General features: G+C 49.4%; 1 protein-coding gene across 2 annotated transcripts in view; it reads right to left on the reverse strand.

Moving 5' to 3' along the window:
* Window positions 1–18804, reverse strand: part of SDK2 (sidekick cell adhesion molecule 2) — a 313701-nt gene that overhangs the window by 74725 nt on the left and 220172 nt on the right. For both annotated transcript variants that reach the window (XM_005584829.5, XM_005584828.5), the window contains exons 13-18: window positions 17531–17707; window positions 17004–17140; window positions 15909–16056; window positions 12328–12468; window positions 8803–8984; window positions 7622–7737 (exon numbers count right to left, since the gene is read on the reverse strand). In XM_005584829.5, coding sequence (XP_005584886.3) covers window positions 7622–7737; window positions 8803–8984; window positions 12328–12468; window positions 15909–16056; window positions 17004–17140; window positions 17531–17707 — 901 coding nt within the window. The remainder of the gene's footprint in view (window positions 1–7621; window positions 7738–8802; window positions 8985–12327; window positions 12469–15908; window positions 16057–17003; window positions 17141–17530; window positions 17708–18804) is intronic.

Below are 18804 nucleotides of genomic sequence, written 5' to 3' on the forward strand. Positions count from 1 at the left end.
GATAATGTAGGTGGGTAAAATGCTGGTATTATAGGAACTGGATTTTCAGTATGGACAAAAGAGATATAGACAAAAGACCAATGAGATTATTAGTCTGTTATCATGAAATGGAATTGAAAGTGTGAGTATCTATAGTATCTTAAAAAATAAAGTATTGTTTAGCTAGCCGTTAACAGGGCCTAGAAACAACAACCATTTCTGGAATAAATGCACTGCAAGTGCTGAAACTGTGATCTACAACTATCATTTCTCTCTAAAAGCAACAAGAGCCCCTTGAAGAAATGGCCGGTGCCTGGCACAGTGAGGGGAATGTATATATAATAGTTTGGAACACCTTGTTATACCAAATTGCAAGGAAGCCATCAGAGACTACTGGGGCCACATCAAGAGGGCTCACCGTCAAGTTGAAGAGGTCAATGATGGGTCCATTTGTACCACTGAATTGGCAGTACCCAGTACCATTCAAGAAGCATAATCATGGTAATAGATTGAAATATGTCAGATTTGTATTAAAAAAAATCCTTAGTTATCTAATAGTACTACCAAACCCAAAACAAAACAGAAAGATGTCCCCCTCCAACCCAAGCTCATCTATTACCTGAGAAGACAATAAGGAATCCATTTATTATTTATTTTTTCTGTTTTTTAGAAACAGAGATGGGGGGGAGTCTCACTATATTGCCTTGGCTGGTCTTGAACTCCTGGCCTCAAGCAAGTCTCTGCCTCAGCCTCCCAAAGTGTTGGGATTACAGGTGTGATACACCACGCCCAGCCAGAACCAATTCATTATATGAAAAATTGGTAAATAAGGGAAAAGAATTGAACACTTACCCTGCTTTTCCTAGATAAACTGAAACTTCAGGTAGCCAAAAAGTTGATAAAGGGAAAATTCTTGTTTTTTGAAAGCATTTCAGTTACTAAGTCAAGAAGAAATTATAATATTTGCCTATCCCCATATTATAACCCTTATTGAAATGATAGCTCATAGATGACTGTCAGTGGCTGACCTCACAGTAAGAGAGACAGCCGGACTTTGTGCCTTCTGATCAAAATACATAATGCCATCTAGGAAGTAAAATATTTCTTTTCTTCTCGTTTTTTTTTTGAGACAGTCTCGCTCTGTCGCCCAGGCTGGAGTGCAATGGTGTGATCTCTGTTCACTGCAACCCCTGCCTCCCAGGTTCAGGCAATTCTTCTGCCTCAGCCTCCTGAGTAGCTGAGATTACAGGTATGTACCACTACACCTGGCTAATTTTTTTTTTTTTTTTTGAGACGGAGTCTCACTCTGTTGCCCAGGCTGGGGTACAGTAGCACGATCTCAGCTCACTGCAAGCTCTGCCCCCTGGGTTCATGCCATTCTCCTGCCTCAGCCTCCCGAGTTGCTGGGACTACAGGCGCCTGCCACCGCGCCTGGCTAATTTTTTTTTGTATTTTTAGTAGAGATGGGGTTTCACCATGTTAGCCAGGATGGTCTCAATCTCCTGACCTCATGATCCACCCACCTCGGCCTCCCAAAGTGCTGGAATTACAGGCGTGAGCTACCACACCCAGAAGTAAAATATTTCGCATAACAAAAAATCAAACCTGAATCAGATTAACCTCTAGCTTTAAGTTTCAATTCACTGTAACTATAGTGTTTAGAGGAATGCACTGAATGACCCCACAGGGATGCAATCAGCGAAATCCAGACAGTGGAAAATTCTGTTGGACAAATGACTAAATTTCTTCCCAAATAAATTACAATAAAGAGAGAGGGAGAGAGAAAGAAAGAATCTGTAGATCAACTGAGACCTAAAAAAACCCCTCAAGTGACTGCAATTGTGTGAACTTCATTTAGATCCTGAAGCAAATAAAACCACGAGTAACAGAAATTATGCGGCAATCAAGGGAATTTGAAGGCTGACTGGATATCTGATGATATTACAGGGCCTGCTGATATTTTTAGCCATCATAATGATAATGTGGTTACTGTGGTTTTGTTTTAAATAGAGACCTCATCTATACTATTTCTTTCCAGAAACATTCATGGATGAACTGATACAATGCCTGGGATTTGCTTCAAAATGTTCCAGGGGAGAGGCAGAGGGTCAGGGCATAGATGGAACATACCTGGCTGTGAGTTGGGCGTTGTTAAAGCTGGGAATGGGGCTATAGGCGTTCACTGCAGTCTTTTTTTTTTTTTTTTTTGAGACAGAGTCTCGCTCTGTCGCCCAGGCTGGAGTGCAGTGGCCGGATCTCAGCTCACTGCAAGCTCTGCCTCCCGGGTTTATGCCATTCTCCTGCCTCAGCCTCCCGAGTAGCTGGGACTACAGGCGCCCGCCACCTCGCCCAGCTAGCTTTCTGTATTTTTTAGTAGAGACGGGGTTTCACCGTGTTAGCCAGGATGGTCTCGATCTCCTGACCTTGTGATCCGCCCGCCTTGGCCTCCCAAAGTGCTGGGATTACAGGCTTGAGCCACTGCGCCTGGCCTCACTGCAGTCTTTCCTCTATTTGGGTGGATGTTCAAAAATTTTCACAATTAAAACGGGGGCAGCTGGGTACGGTGGCTCATGTCTGTAATCCCAGCACTCTGGGAGGCCAAGGTGGGTGGATCATTTGAGGTCAGGAGTTCAAGACCAGCCTGGCCAATGTGGTGAAACCCTGTGTCTACTGAAAATACAAAAATTATCCAGGCATGGTGGCGTATGCCTGTAGTCCCAGCTACTCGGGAGGCTGAAGTAAGAGAATCGCTTGAGCCCAGGAGGCAGAGGTTGTAGTGAGCCAAGATTGCGCCACTGCACTCCAACCTGGGTGACAGAGCAAGACTCTGTCTTAAAAAAATAAATAAATAAATAACTGAGTGTGGTGGTACATGCCTGTAATCCCAGCTACTCAGGAGGCTGAGGCACAAGAATCGCTTGAACCCAGGAGGCAGAGGTTGTGGTGAGCTGAGATGATGTCATCACGTTCCAGCCTGGGCAACAAGAGCGAAACTCCATCTCAAAAAAAAATAAAATAAAATAAATAAAGAAAGAAGAAAACCAAAAGGGGAAAAATATTCATTCTCACTGGAGGTATACAAGGGACAAACACTGCTTTTTTCTCCTTGTGATATGCTGAAGGCTAAAGAAGCAGAGGAAAAATAATACCTGTTTTTATTCATTGGTATTGAAAATGTTATCTACAATTAAAAATAACACATTCTCTCTCTTTCTGTCTTTCTGTCTCTGTCTTTCTTTTTTTGACACAGGGTCTCGCTCTGTCACTCGGGCTGGAGTGCAATGGCGTGGTTTCACCTCACTGCAGCCTTGAATCCTGGTCTCAAACAATTCTCCCATCTTAGCCTCCTGAGTAGCTGTGATCACAGGCACTCAATACCATACCTGACTAACTTTTTGTGTGTGTAAAGATGGGGTCTTGCCATGTTGCCCAGGCTGGTCTCAAACTCCTGGGCTCAAGGGATCCCCCTGCCTTGGCCTCCCAAAGTGTTGGGATTACAGGCGTGAGCCACGGTGCCCAGCCCGATATTTTCTTTTTAATGTAAGGAAAAGTGAAGGCTCCGGTTTGAATCTGAGCTTTGCATTGACCTTGTCACTGTGTTTGACCTTGAACAAGGAACTTCCCTCTGGTGCCTCAGTTTCTTCCTCTGTAAAATGGTGTGATGATAATATTCCTTTTTTTTTTTTTTCTTGAGACGGAGTCTAGCTCTGTCTCCCAGGCTGGAGCGCAGTGTCATGATCTCAGCTCACTGCAACCTCTGCCTCTTGGGTTCAAGCGATTCTCCTGCCTCATTCTCCTATGTCTGCAGCTGGGATTAGAGATGTCTGCCATCACACCTGGCTAATTTTTGTATTTTCAGTAGAGACGAGGTTTCACCATATTGGCAGACTGTTTTCAAACTCCTGACCCCAAGTGATCTGCCTGCCTCAGCCTCCCAAAATGCTAGGATTCCAGGTGTGAGCCACGTGCCCGGCCGATAATGCTGCTTCTTAGAGTCCCTGTGCTGCTTGCAAGAAAGATAAATGTGAGCGCAGCATTTAGTGTACTGCCTGGCCCAGAGAAAGTGCCCCATAAGTGTGAGCCCTTCTTATTGCTCCACCAATTCCTGTGCTCAAAACATCTGGGCAATTCACTCCCGCTGACCTTTATCGAGTAGCTACTGAGGGCTGGGCACTGACTGGACCTGGGAATTCAGTGGCCTCTGCCGCCTCCTCTTGCTCCGGGTCACCACGGGCCACTGCCCTAATTGTGCTGGCCTTCCTGGCCCTCGGGGGAGCTGTTTGCCTTAAAAGTTTGTAGCTCAGCTCTCCCATATGTAGAATAAAACTTGTGCTTAGAATTGGCAGCAAGAAGTTAATTGTTCCCAGTTCAGCTCCTCCGCTCTTCAGCAATGCCGGCCTCCCCTTCCTTCCCCTGCCTCTCCCCAGGGTCCCAATTAGGAGAGTTTTCCAGCAGTGAGTGCTCCAAGCATTCAGCTGCTGCCCCCTGCCCTGCGAAGCTCTGCTCGGCCTTGGGTTCACTGCCTTCCCGGGACCGAGAGGCCCAAGGCCAGAGCGAAGCTGGGTCAGATCCAGTTCTGGACCATCCCTCCTTTGTTTGCTTGCAACACTAGCAGAAATTCCTCTTCATGATTTCATCCCAGTCCCTTCTTGTCCAGCCTCCCCCACCTTGGAGGAAGAACCGCTAAGGCAGCGAGTCCTAGAATTAATCTCAGTTGCGGCAAGCACGATGCAGAGGGCTGCGGGAACCTTCGGGATGTGTCAGCGGTCACCTCGAGGTCATGTGTTCCCTGGGCTGAAGCTCAGGGCCTGCAGTGCTCTGCTCTTCATAGCTGGCCTCCCCTCAAATGCTCTGCCTCCTCTCCCACATCTGGAGGGAGTGGACGGCATCCTTCCATCTGCTCCACATTGCTGGGGGCAGGTCCTACCCCTTTAAAACATAGTGTGGCTCCCCCACGCTGTGCTGTGTCTTCAGTCCTCCGTGGGGAGGACAGGCACAGGGCCCACGTGGAATGACACGAGAGAACCGGGCCTGGGCTCTGAGGTCTGTGTTCCAGGATGGGATGACTGAGAAATCCTGACTTTTAGCGCAGTTAGAAGGAGAGCAAATGCACTACTACTACTATTACTACTGCTATTTTTTTTTTTCTGTTTGTCAGAGTCTCGCTGGAGTGCAGTGGCACAATCTCAGCTCATCGCAACCTCTGCCTCCCAGGTTCAAGTAGTTACCCTGCCTCAGTCTCCTGAATAGCTGGGACTACAGGCACGCGCCACCATGCCCAGTTAATTTTTGTATATATATGTATTTTTTTTTTTTAGTAGAGATGGGATTTCACCATGTTGGCCAGGCTGGTCTTGAATTCCCAACCTCAGGTAATCCACCTGCCTTGGACTCCCAAAGTGCTAGGATTATAGGCATGAGCCACCACGCCTGGTCTACTGCTATTATTACTATTATTATTTGTTATGGGCTGAGTTGTGTCTGCAAAATCTGCATGTTTAAATTCTAATCCCCAGCACCCCAAAATCTGACTGTATTTGGAGACAGAATTGTTAAAGAGGTAGTTAAATGAGGTCATTAGTGTGGGCCCTAATCCAGTGTGACTGACTGGGGTCCCTATAAGAAGAGGACATTTATGCCAGGCTCGGTGGCTCATGCCCGTAATCCCAGCACTCTGGGATGCTGAAGCGGGTGAATTACTTGAGGTTGGGATTCTGGGACCAGCCTGTCCAACATAGCGAAACCCCATCTCTATTAAAAATACAAAAAAATTAGCTGGACGTGGTGGTGCATGCCTGTAGTCCCAGCTACTTGGGAGGCCGAGGCAAGAGAATTGCTTGAACCTGGGAGGCGGAGGTTGCAGTGAGCCAATATCTCTTTGGACACAGACACAGAGTGAAGACAGACACCTAGAAGTCAAGGAGAGAGGCCTCAGAGGAAACCAACCCTACCCACACCGTAATCTCGTACTTCTACCCCCCTGAACCGTGCAAAAGTAAATTTCTGTTGTTTAAGCCAGGGTTCCCCAATCTCCCACTGACCACCAGGTACCAGTCTGTGGTCTATTGGGAACCAGGCTGCACAGCAGGAAGTGAGCAGCAGGCAAGAAAGTGAAGCTTCATCTGTACTTACAGCTGCTCCCCAGTGCTCACATTACCACCTAAACTCCGCCTCCCGTCAGTGGCAGCATTCGATTCTCATAGGAGGGTGAACCCTACTGTGAACTGCGGATGTGAGGGATCTAGGCTGCGTACTCCTTATGAGAATCTAATGCCTAATGATCTGTCACTGTCTCCCATCACCCCCAGATGGGACCATCTAGTGGTGGGAAAACAAGCTCAGGGCTCCCACGGATTCTACATTGTGGTGAGTTGTACAGTTATTTCATTATATATTACAATGTGATAGTAATAGAAATAAAGTTCACAATAATGTCATGTGCTTGAATCATCCCGAAACCATCCCTCCCCCCTCCCCAGTCCGTGGAAAAATTGTCTTCCATGAAACTGGTCCCTGGTGCCAAAAAGGTTGAGGACTGTTGCTTTAAGCAATCCAGTCTGTGGTACTTGGTTACAGCAGCCCAAATGCATTTCTGCGACTACTAAAATCACTTTCCGAGTGCTTATCATGTGTTCGTCATTGTGCTGAACAAATTAGAAATATTATCTCACTTAATCCTCACACAACTCCAAGGAGCGGATATTATTATCATCTTCATTTGTAAATGAGAAAACTGAGTTTATTTTAGTTATTCAGCCGTGCGAGCAGTGCACAGAGTAGCTGCTCAATAAATATTGATCGAAGGACGGAAGCTGAGACATGTTAAAGAACACGTGCAGGTCGCCAGCAAGAGGCAGAGCTGGGACTTTAACCCAAGTCTGTCTGAGTCCTAATCCTGTGCCCTTAACCACACACTACCTGGAGTCGAGCGCAGCCTGGGGATATGTTCGAGCGTGAAGCCCACAAGAGCCCTGGTAAGAAGTGAATGGTGGATTTTTCTCATGGGGCTATGGCTACACCAGGTGTTTCTTTTTCTTTATTTTTCTCTCTCTTTTTTTTTTGAGATGGAGTTTCGTTCTGTTGCCCGGGCTGGAGTACAATGGCTGCAATCTCGGCTCACTGCAATCTCTGCCTCCCAGATTCAAGTGATTCTCCTGCCTCAGCCTCCCGAGTAGCTGGGATTACAGGCGCCCCTGCCACCACGCCCAACTAATTTTTGTATTTTTAGTAGAGATGGAGTTTCACCATGTTGGCCAGGCTGGTCTTGAACTCCTGACCTCAGGTGAGCTGCCTGCCTCGGCCTCCCAAAGTGCTGGGATTACAGACGTGAGCCACTGTGCCTGGCCCCTACACCAGGTGTTTCTGAGCCTGAAATAACCTCGGTTTTGTGTGTAACCCAGTCTCGCTGGGAAGGACCGCGGCACTGAGTGTCAGTCAGGGCAGTGTCTCCACTTCCTGTGGCCCGCATGTAGCCTTGTGGAAGGCCTGGAGCTCTTTTCCTCTAATGTGTGTCCCTAGCTTGACTCGAGCCAACGACTTCAGAAACAGAAGGGGAATTTCCTCTTGCCCACTCTGTCCCCTCTCCCAACCTCCCCCAGAAGACCTTAGGGCCTCCTCTTGGGTTAGGAGGGGCTGCATGTACCTTGTAGCCCTGGTTGATGCCATTGATGAACTGGGGGCTGGGGGCGTTCCAGGTGAAGCGGATGGTCGTGGAATTGGTGGCTTCTGCGTGCACATTGCCCGGAGGGACTGTGGGAACTAGAGGAGATGAGAGAACAGGGTGGGGTGGAGGGGGCCCAGTCAGTCTCTCTTGCTCAGTTCAGTAGAGAAAATGCAGGGGTGGGGGCTATAGCCTCTGCCTTGCACCCCCCTACTCCACCCCCACTCCTCCTTCGCTGTGTAGACTTAAGAGGCCTTCACAGTCTCTGTGGATTAGTTTGCGTTTAATAAAACTTGCCTGACCCACCTCACAGGGTACTGGTAAATAAAAGGGGTGCGGATGAAAAATGCTCTGGCCTGGCTTTCAGGTGGAATGCTAAAATTAAGCTGTTTCATGATCTACTGAACATGAAATTCACAGAAGGTCCTTGTATGCCTGGAGCCTCTGCCCTTCACCATGTCCAAGCCAGCCTCCTCTTCCTCTTCCCCTCAGTCCTCCCACCCTGTGGGGTAGCTTGGCCTGGGGTGGTGATTCCAGTCCCAGAGTGCAATAGCGGGGGCCTGGTGAGAACAGGCCACACAGCCAAGGCTCTCAGGCCTGGACAGGCACAGTACCCAACAGGCGTGGGACTGGTAGATGGGGAAGCACCTGATCCTCTGAGGCCATAGTCTCTTTTCATTTCCTTTCACTTTTTTTTTTTTTTTTTTTTTTTTTTGAGACAGAGTCTCACTTTGTCACCTAGGCTGAAGCGCAGTGGCATGATCTCAGCTCTTTGCAGCCTTAACTTCCCCAGGCTCAAGCAATCCTCCCGCCTCAGCCTCCCAAGTAGCTGGGACCACAGGCATGTACCACCACACCCAGCTAGTTCTGCTCATTTTTTGTAGAGACAGGGTCTCACTATGTTGGCTAGGTTAGCCTCAAACTCCTGGACCCAAGCGATCCACCTGCCACAGCCTCCTGAGTAGCTGTGCCACCATAGCATGTAGCATGCCACCACACCCAGCTAATTGTTTTCACTTTTTGTAGTGACGAAGTCTCCCTATGTTGCCCAGGCTGGTTTAAAACTCCTGGGCTTGAGCAGTCCTCCCGTCTTGACCTCTCAAAGTGCTAGGATTAAACACATGAGCCACTGCGTCTGGTCTGAGGCCACAGTCTCTACCTACCTCCCTGCAGCGTCCACTCGGTGACTTTACTGCTGTAGACGCCCAGCCCAGCGCTGTTGTAAGCAGCCACCTCGATCTCATAGTTGGTCCAAATGATGAGGTCCTCCAGCAGCAGGTTGTTTACATCAGCATCCGTGATGTTCTTAAACTGGTACCCCACGGGCAGCCCGGCCAGGCAGTACCTGAGGGGAAGAGGCGAGGCACAGTGGAGTCAAAGTCAGCTTGCTTGGCCTCATGCCCAGGAAATTGTCTGGAGCAGTGCTGTCCAATAGGACTTCCGGTGGTGGCGGAAGTGCTCTGCATCTGTGCTGTCCGACAGGATGCCTGCCAGCACATGCAGCTGCTGAGCACTTGAAATGTGGTTAGTGCAACCGAGGAAATGAATTCAAATTTTTTTTTTTTTTTTGAGACGGAGTCTTGTTCTGTCACCCAGGCTGGAGTGCAGTGGCGTGATCTCGGCTCACTGCAACCTCTGCCTCCCAGATTCAAGTAATTCTCCTGCCTCAGCCTCCCGAGTAGCTGGGATTACAGGCATGTGCCACCACATCTGCTAATTTTTGTATTTTTAGTAGAGACGGGGTTTCACCATGTTGGCCAGGATGGTCCCAAACTCCTGACCTCAGGTGATCCGCCTACCAAAGTGCTGGGGTTACAGGCCTGAGCCCTGGCCTGAATTAGAATTTGATTTAGTTTTGCTTATAGTTGACCCTTGAACAACACAGGTTGGAACTGTGCAGGTTCATATATACACAGAGTTTGTTGTTGTTGTTGTTGTTGTTGTTTTTTGAGATGGAATCTCGTTCTGTCACCCAGGCTGGAGTGCTATGGCACGATCTTGGCTCACTGCAACCTCCATCTGCTGGGTTCAAGCAATTCTCCTGCCTCAGCCTCCCGAGTAGCTGGGACTACAGGCATGCACTCCCATGCCTGGCTTATTTTTTGTATTTTTAGTAGAGACGGGGTTTCATCATGCTGGCCAGGCTAGTCTCAAACTCCTGACCTCATGATCCACTCATCTTGGCCTCCCAAAGAGCTGGGATTACAGGTGTCAGCCACCATGCCCAGCTACACAGAGTTTTAAAAATAAACATATCAGAAAAAGTTTTAGAGATTTGTGACAATTTGAAAAAACTCGCAGATGAACCACATAGCCTAGAAATATTAAAAAATTAAGAAAAAGTTATATCATAAATGCATAAAAATATATGTGTTAATCGACTGTTTTGTTATAGGTGTGGCTTCTGGCCAGTAGTAGGCTATTAGTATTTAAGTTTTTGGGGAGTCAAAAATTATATGTGGATTGGGCTGGGCATGGGGGCTCGTGCCTATAATCCCAGCATTTTGGGAGGCCCAGGCGGGTGGATCACTCAAGGTCAGGAGTCCGAGACCAGCCTGACCAAAAAGGTGAAATCCTGTCTCTACTAAAAATAAAAAATTAACCAGATTTGGTGGCCCACACCTGTAGTCCCAGCTACTCGGGAGGCTGAGGCAGGAGGATCACTTGAGCCCAGGAGGTGGAGGTTGCAGTGAGCTGAGATTACGCCACTGCACTCCAGCGGGTGACAGTGAGACTCCATCTCAAAAAAAAAAAGAAAAAAGAAAAAAGAAAAAATTAGCCAGGCATGATAGTGGGCACCTCTAATCCCAGCTACTCGGGAGGCTGAGGCAGAAGAATTGCTTGAAACTGGGAGGCAGAGGTTGCATGCAGTGAGCTGAGATTGAGCCACTGCACACCAGCCTGGGCAATGGAGTGAGACCCTGTCTCAAAAAAAAAAAAAAAAAAATTATACATGGATTATCAACTGTGTGGGGGTCAGTACCCCTAGCCCCCACATTGTTCAAGGGTCGACTGTAGTTTACGTAGCCAGAGCTGACTAATGGTTACCTTACTGGGTAGCAGAGGTCTAGGAGATGTGTCTGGACTATTCTTTTTGAGGGGGGAGGATTGCTAATTAGGGGCACTGAGAGGTCACAGGGCACATCTCACAGGTCTCAGCCTTTGAGGGGTCATGGACAGGACAGCTGTCCCTGAAGCCTGGGCTCATTTTCTTTCCCTCTCTAGGATACAGGCTCCCTCTTCTGACAGTTACTTGCCCAGGTGGATGAAATACCCGGGCTACCTACTTGACTCATTTCTACCTCCACTGGCAAAAAGAACTCACGGCACTAAAGAAGTGAATGTGTCCAAGCAAATTCTGGGGGTCAGACACAAAGGATGGATCACTCATTTGAGAAACACAGTGCATATATAATTCAGCATCTAATTATTGGAAAATTAAGGACCTCAAAAGCATGCCAATGCATTACAATGCCCTAAAACACTGCTTCTCTAAACCTCAAGATGCATCAAAGTCATCTAGATGACTTTTTTTTTTTTTTTTTTTTTTTTTAAGATAGAGTCTCACTGTGTTGCCCAGGCTGGAGTGCAGTGGCGCAATCTCGGCTCACTGCAACCTCCGCCTCCTGGGTTCAAGTGATTCTCCTGCCTCAGCCTCCTGACTAGCTGGGACTACAGGCGTGTGCCACCACGCCCAACTAATTTTTGCATTTTTAGTAGAGACGGGGTTTCACCATGTTGGCCAGGATGGTCTCAATCTCCTGACCCTGTGATCCACCCACCTTGGCCTCCCAAAATGCCAGGATTACAGGCGTGAGCCACCGTGCCCGGCCTGGAAGACTTTTTTAAAAGCAAAGTTTTGTGAGCCTCTCCTTAAAGTTTCTGGTTTGGTAGGTCTTGGAGAAACTTGATAATTTGCATTTCTGACCAGTTCTCAGGTGACGCTGATGCTATGGGTGCTGGGACCACACTTTGAGAACCACTGCCCTTCAGGATTAGTGGAAAACCCACGACAAAATTAACCAATACGGAGCAGTTGAGCCACTGTGAGGGTGTGTACGTGCAGGAATGAGATACACGAAGTTGCGTAGCATTTTGCAGCCAAAATCTAGAATATCAATGAGAGTTCTCAGTAACCTCAAATAACTTATGAATTTGAACTTATGAATGCCACATTTTAGTGACCCTTAATGACTCTCATTTAGGTTAAGTCCCTCAGTCAAATGCAAAGATAAGGGTCCGTATAACTGGGCTTCATTTCCAGTAATAACCAAAGAAAGAACTTTCACTTTTCCATCAATTCTTCGGCCAGCTGGTAGCTGGTTTCTCCACTCACGGGTCAAGAGAATTCTGGCCTGTGATGGAATATTCGCGGCTTCCCAGAGGGTTGCCCCTCGGATAGTTACTTCCTTCTTCTCTTGTCTCCTTGTAGGCCTGTTCCTATGTCAACCCATACAGACTCCCCTCTCAAGCATTCCTGCTGGTGTCCAGGGGTCTTGCTGCTGGAAGTTCTGCTAGGTGTCTAACCTAAATCCTTCCTATCATTGTGTAGGCACTTCCTGTTGCCTGGTCCTTGCTAGATGGCAAAGGGCCTGCCATAAATTTGCACTGTTTTCCAGTCCACTCCTGATCTTCCCCCATGCCTTTCCCCTTGGGACTGGGCTCCTGTCCCCAGGGTGGACACCCACCTGATGATGTAGCCCTTGATAATCCCGTTCTGGTGGCTCTCAGGAGGCGGCTGCCACTGGATCATGATGGACTGGTTGGTTCGACCGCTGGCAATGACGTTCTGTGGAGGGGCCGTGGGGGGCTCCTCGGGGAGGGAGACCCTGGATCACAAAACACCAATGCTCTTAGTTTTGGAGTCAAACACAGGAGTTTAATGGGATATGAGGAGGCTGAACCCTGGCCTGCTCTGACACTGGATAATTCTGTACAACTGCTGTGTGCATTTGGGCAAGTCACCTAACCTGAGACATATATATATGTTTGTCTTTTAAAAACTGTAAGGCCAGATGCTGTGGCTCATGCCTGTAATCCCAGCACTTTGGGAGGCTGAGGCAAGAGGATCACTTGAGGGCCAGAGTTCAAGACCAGCTGGGGCAACATGGCAAGACACTGTCTCTACCAAAAAAAAAAAATCCAGCATGGTGACTTGCACCTATAAGCCTAAATACCTGGGAGGTTGAGGTGGGAGGATGGCTTGAGCCCAGGAGGTTGAGGCTGCAGTGAGCTGTGTTTGTATCGCTGCACTCCAGCCTGGTAACAGAAAGAACTAATGTACATGTTTTTGGTGCTGTTGAGGGGTGTAAGTTTCAGTTTCCTATTTGTCAAAGAAGCTGCTGTTGGGGCTGATGAGGTCATGAGTGTCCAAGCATTCTAGAAGCAGAAGTGTTGGTCACATCCCAGTGACCAGCTGCTGGTATACTTTAACTAGGCCTCCTCTGCTAGTCAGCTGAGCCCCGGGCGGAAGCAGGGCAGGCATGGCATATGGGGGTGAGAGCCAAGGGCACCCACTCTGCTTCCGGAGCCAAGCACGACAGCATGTCTTTCTCCGGCATTGCTGGGGGACGCTGTGTTCTGCCTAAGTGTACTTTTCACATCACGGACACGTGTCCATTCCAAACAAAAGTCAATTGTTTTTGATCGATGTCTTTCCCTTTTTGTTTATGTTTTTGCTTTTTGATGGATGGCTTTCCTAAGCATGCCGCTCGCTCCCATGTTTTATTTGAGACAGTTTTGCTATTTCGCCGAGGTTGGAGTGCAGTGGCATGATCTCAGCTCACTGCAACCTCCGCCTCCCGAGTACAAGCGATTCTACTTCCTCAGCCTCGAGGGTAGCTGGGATTATAGGTGCCTGCCACCAAGCCTGGCTAATTTTTTTTTTTTTTTTTTGAGTCGGAGTCTCACTCTGTCGCCCAGGCTGGATAGAGTGCAGAGGGGTGATCTCAGCTCACTGCAAGCTCCGCCTCCTGGGTTCACGCCATTCTCCTGCCTCAGCCTCTGGAGTAGCTGGGACTACAGGTGCCCATCACCATGTCTGGCTAATTTTTTTTTTTTGTATTTTTAGTAGAGACGGTGTTTCACTGTATTAACCAGGATGGTCTCAATCTCCTGACCTCGTGATCCGCCCGCTTTGGCCTCCCAAAGTGCTGGGATTACAGGCGTGAGCCACTGCGAGGCCTAGCTAATTTTTATATTTTTAGTAGAGACGGGGTTTCGCCATGTTGGCCAGGCTGGTTTCAAACTCCTGACCTTAGATGATCCACCTGCCTCAGCCTCCCAAAGTGCTGGGATTACAGGCATGAGCCACCATGCCTGGTCTGCTCCCATGTTTTTGTAGAGGCTGGGGTAAGAGTGATTTGGCCTTTTTCTTTTTTGTTTTTGAGACAGGGTTTCACGCTTGTCTCCTAGGCTGGAGTGCGGTGGCACGATCTCAGCTCACTGCAAACTCTGCCTCCTGGGTTCCAGCGATTCTCCTGCCTCAGCCTCCTGAGTAGCTGGGATTACAAGCATGTGCCGCCACGCCCAGCTAATTTTTGTATTTTGAGATGGGGTTTTACCATGTTGGCCAGGCTGGTCTCGAACTCCTGACCTCAAGTGATCCGCCCCCACTTGGCCTCCCAAAGTGCTAGGATTACAAGTGTGAGGATTTAGCCTTTTCCTTGGTGACTCAGGGCCGTTAGCATGAAGGCACATGAGGAAGGTGAATCAGTGTGATGTGGTACAGCCGCAGGGAAGGAGAAACTGCAGGGTAGCTGCAGCTTTCAGCCTCTCTGTTGTTGGGATTTTGTATCTCCAGATGGGCTGGGGATGTGTCTGTTCATTCCCCTCTCCAGTGGTCCAAACATGGCATGGCACACAGTAGCTGCTCAGTAAACAGTGAATATGTAAATCCTCCTGTAACCGCTCTCCACATGGGCTGCCACTTGCTACTGCTCCCTCCTGTGAGAGTGTCTTGACGCCAGTGGTGCTATCCTAGTACAAGCCAGAGAGCCGAAGCTTATTGCAACTGTGGCAAAACGACCAGGATTGATTTAAGCCCCAGGCATCTTTTAAAGAGCCAAGGGCACAGCTTTGCACATGTGATTTGTATCATGGTTGTTCTGACCTCTCCCTTGACATCTTTCTTGCTAGAAGTGGCTGCTTGTCCTACAGAGCTGGAGAGGATAGAATTCTCCTTCTACACAGATGGGTATCACTGTGTGATTTTTTTTTTTTTTGAGACGGAGTCTTGCTCTGTCGCCCAGGCTGGAGTGCAGTGGCAGGATCTCAGCTCACTGCAAGCTCCGCCTCCCGGGTTTACACCATTCTCCTGCCTCAGCCTCCCGTGTAGCTGGGACTACAGGTGCCGCCACCATGCCCGGCTAGTTTTTTGTATTTTTTTAGTAGAGACAGGGTTTCACCATGTTAGCCAGGATGGTCTCGATCTCCTGACCTCGTGATCCGCCTGCCTCAGCCCCCCAAAGTGCTGGGATTACAGGCTTGAACCACCGCGCCCGGCCTGTGTGATATTTTTATATGAAGTACCTGCTGTTTTTACTCAATTTCCTTCTGTTTTTTTGAGACAGAGTCTTGCTCTGTCACCCAGGCTGGATCTCGGCTCACTGCAACCTCTGCCTCCCAGATTCAAGCGATTCTCATGCCTCAGCCTCCCAAGTAGCTGGGATTACAGGTGCCCACCACCACGCCCAGATAATTTTCATATTTTCAGTAGAGACGTGGTTTTGCTGTGTTGGCCAGGCTGGTTTCGAACTCCTGACCTTAGGTGATCTGCCTGCCTCAGCCTCCTGACGTGCTGGGATTTCAGGCGTGAGCCACCACGCCCAGCAATTTCCATCATTTTAAAAAAGCTTTGTGGGAACCCTAGCAGGGCCTGGCGTCGTGCAACATGTGGCTATGGAGATCTGTGTAGATACTGTATCTCTCTGGAATTTTGCATCCATTTAACAACGAGAGTAGGATAGTAGCCCATGCAGATGTGGAACGGAAGAAAGTGAGCCTTTGAGCTTGCACAGCTCCCAGTAACCGGGATGACTACATTTGGCTGGTGCTCACCGCGTTCCCCAGCGCCGTACTCACATCACCCCATTTAACCCTTGCAACATCCTGGCGAGGTGCTCACCAGGATTGCACTCTCTTTCTACAGAGGAGGAAGACTAGAGAGGGCCAAGAGAAGCTGAGCCAGAATCTGCCACATGGGTTTCGGCTGCAGCCCCTCCCTGTTGGAGTCTCGGTGACGCCCCTGTAGAGCGCCCGCTGCCCTCACCTCTCGGTGTCTTTGCTGAACTGTCCTTTCCCCACGTCGTTGACGGCACAAAGACGGAACTGGTAGGAGCGTGCAGGAACCAGGCCCTTGACTGTCACTGAGGTAGCTTTGGGGTCCACACTGGCCAGGAGTATAGTCCAGGGGGCATCTGCAGGGACAGTGAGTGGGGCAGAAGTGGGCATCTTGGGTGGGATGGGGCGTGCTTCTTACTCCCCACTCCCAGCAGGGTCCAGCCTCATTGGGGCTGGCAAGAGACAGCCTCCCCAGCTTGGTCCAGGAGTGGCCCGCCATGCCATTTTTCTAGGTCCCATTAGCTCACACGACCCTGGGGGAGGAGAGGATGGGGGGTGCCGGAGCAAAGTAAGGGCTCATGGGAACTGAGATGCCTTCGTCTCCCCCACTACCCCCCACAAATTGATAAGCTCTAGGCAAGCTGTGTTTAAAATGCCATTCAGGCTGGGTATGGTGGCTCACATCTGTAATCCCAGCACTTTGGGAGGCTGAGGTGGGCAGATCACCTGAGGTCAGGAGTTTGAGACCAGCCTGACCAACACGATGAAACCCCATCTCTACTAAAAATACAAAATTAGCTGGGCATGACGATGTATGCCTGTAATCCCAACTACTTGGGAGGCTGAGACAGGAGAATCACCTGAACCTGGGAGGCGGAGGTTGCAGGGAGCTGAGATGGCACCATTGCACTCCAGCCTGGGTGACAAGTGTGAAACTCCATCTCAAAAATAAATAAATAAATACAAATAAATAAAATGCAATTCAAATGAGGCCTGCTAATTTGACTTGGGGAATACATACATAAATAAATAAATAATAAATACTGGCCATTTTCTTTGCAGCTTCTGCTGTGCCAGGCCCTGAGTTAAGCACCTCTTGTGCATCATCTCTTTCAACTGTAACAGGGCCTGACAGGCAGATGCCTGTGTTTTCTTCAGAGATGGGGAAGCTGAGGCTGCCAGAGGGAGGACTCTGCTCAAAGGCCCGGAACTAGGAAGCAGGAGAGCTGGGACCCCAGCCCAGGGCTGACTCCTAAGTCCAAGCTTGGGCAGGGGGTGCTGGAGGTGACCACAGGAACCTTACTGTTCTCCGACATCTCCAGGACGTAGCGGAGCAGGGGGCTGTTGCCGTCAAAGGGCTTGGTCCACGTCAGGTTGATGGCTCGTCTTTCCACGGTGCTGAGAGTGGCCACTGGGTGCTCAGGTGCGTGGGGCAGTTGCCTGGAGGAGAGAGACACATGGTCAGGCATCCCTGTGTGGTCCGCAGGCAGGTGACAGGGGCACTGTAGACACAGGTTATATGCGCCTTGTGCTTCCGTGATTGCTCATGCTCAGACATAAAATGTGGCCTTCGGGCCATCTACCTGGAGATTTTTCTCTCTGGAATCAGAGCCCTCCGGCTAAAGCCATCCTCATATACCCCAGTTCTTGACAGGGGTCCTAACTGAAAGAAAGGTCTGGAAGGATGCTGGGGGTGTGTCCTGAGCAAAGCTGAACAGTTCATGTCACGTGTGGCCTGGGGATCTGACCAAAGGGACTTGGCTGGCTCTGAGCCTCCCAGTTGCCATTGCCTGGACCTCCTCTGCCCGGGCCTGGGAGGGCTGCCCTTACCTGACTCGCAGGTGGGCACTGCGAGAGTCGTTGCCCCCCGCTGAGATCACCCGGCAGGTGTACGTGCCGATGTCTCCCGACCACGTCTGTGAGATGTGCAGGGAGCCGTTTCTGTCCAGGCGGATACGGGGATTGCTCTCCACGCCCAGGGTGGCCCCGTCCTTCTCCCAGATGTACCTAAGAGTAAGAAGAACCCGTAAGTACAGAGGGAGAGGAAGGTGCCTCGGGAGTGGGCTCAGCCTGAAGCTTGTCCCGAGAAAATAGCTCCAAAGCTGGGCAGAGGACCATTGCAGGCAACAGCCAGGCAGGACACTGGGATGGGGAAGCAGGACTGTTGAAGGCCAGGCAGCCTGGAAGCCCATCGTTCCTGCGGGGAGGGTGCTGTGTCCGGGAGAGTGAACACAGTCAGTCATTATCAGTCTTTATACCTTCAGTTCAGGTCAGTCAAAGCGTTGTTGCTTCTGGCCAGAAGCGACTGCAAAACACCCAGTGAAAGGTATTCTTCTGAAGAGGTTAAAAGATTACAGCTGGAAAAAGGAATTCAAGTTTCCGCGTAGACTACATTTTGGAATTAGTTTTACGAGGGGAATCATGATATCAATGCATCAGTGTGACAAATTGACTTTAGTGTCCAAAAAATCACTTTAGCTTCGGTCAGTCAATACAAACGGGGCTTGAGAAATTACACACGCACCAGTGCCTGACAATAAAAAAAATCTTCTCTGGATTTGTTCTTGAGGAAATAGAACCATTATCATTGTCATCCACATGCAGGGAGTGCCAGCCCTGGGGGGCAGGATGCCATGCAGTGACCCCAGGGAAGGTTGGCCTTGGTTCTCAGCAGAAGTGTGAGGAACCTGGTGGTGGCTGAGGTGCCTTGCAAATAGCCCCGGTCAACTGGGGTACAGGGTGGGGGCCTGAGCTGCTGGCTCCCAGGACTATCTGGGTTTACGGAATGTCAGATAACTACGGAGAATGAATGTATAATATTTTTAACCTAAGTTTCAAAAGCTGAAACAGGCTGGGTGTGGTGGCTCACACAGGTAATCCCAGCACTTTGGGAGGCCAAGGTGGGTGGATCACCTGAGGTCAGGAGTTTGAGACCGGTCTGGCCAACATGGCAAAACCCTGTCTCTACTAAAAATACAGAAATTTGCTGGGCGTGGTGGCCACTGCTTGTAATCGCAGCTACTCTTGAGACTGAGGCACGAGAATCACCTGAACCCAGGAAGTGGAGGTTCCAGGGAGCTGAGATGGTGCCACTGAACTCCAGC

The sequence above is a fragment of the Macaca fascicularis genome, chromosome 16 (assembly GCF_037993035.2).
Source record: "Macaca fascicularis isolate 582-1 chromosome 16, T2T-MFA8v1.1".
NCBI classification, from domain to species: domain Eukaryota; kingdom Metazoa; phylum Chordata; class Mammalia; order Primates; family Cercopithecidae; genus Macaca; species Macaca fascicularis.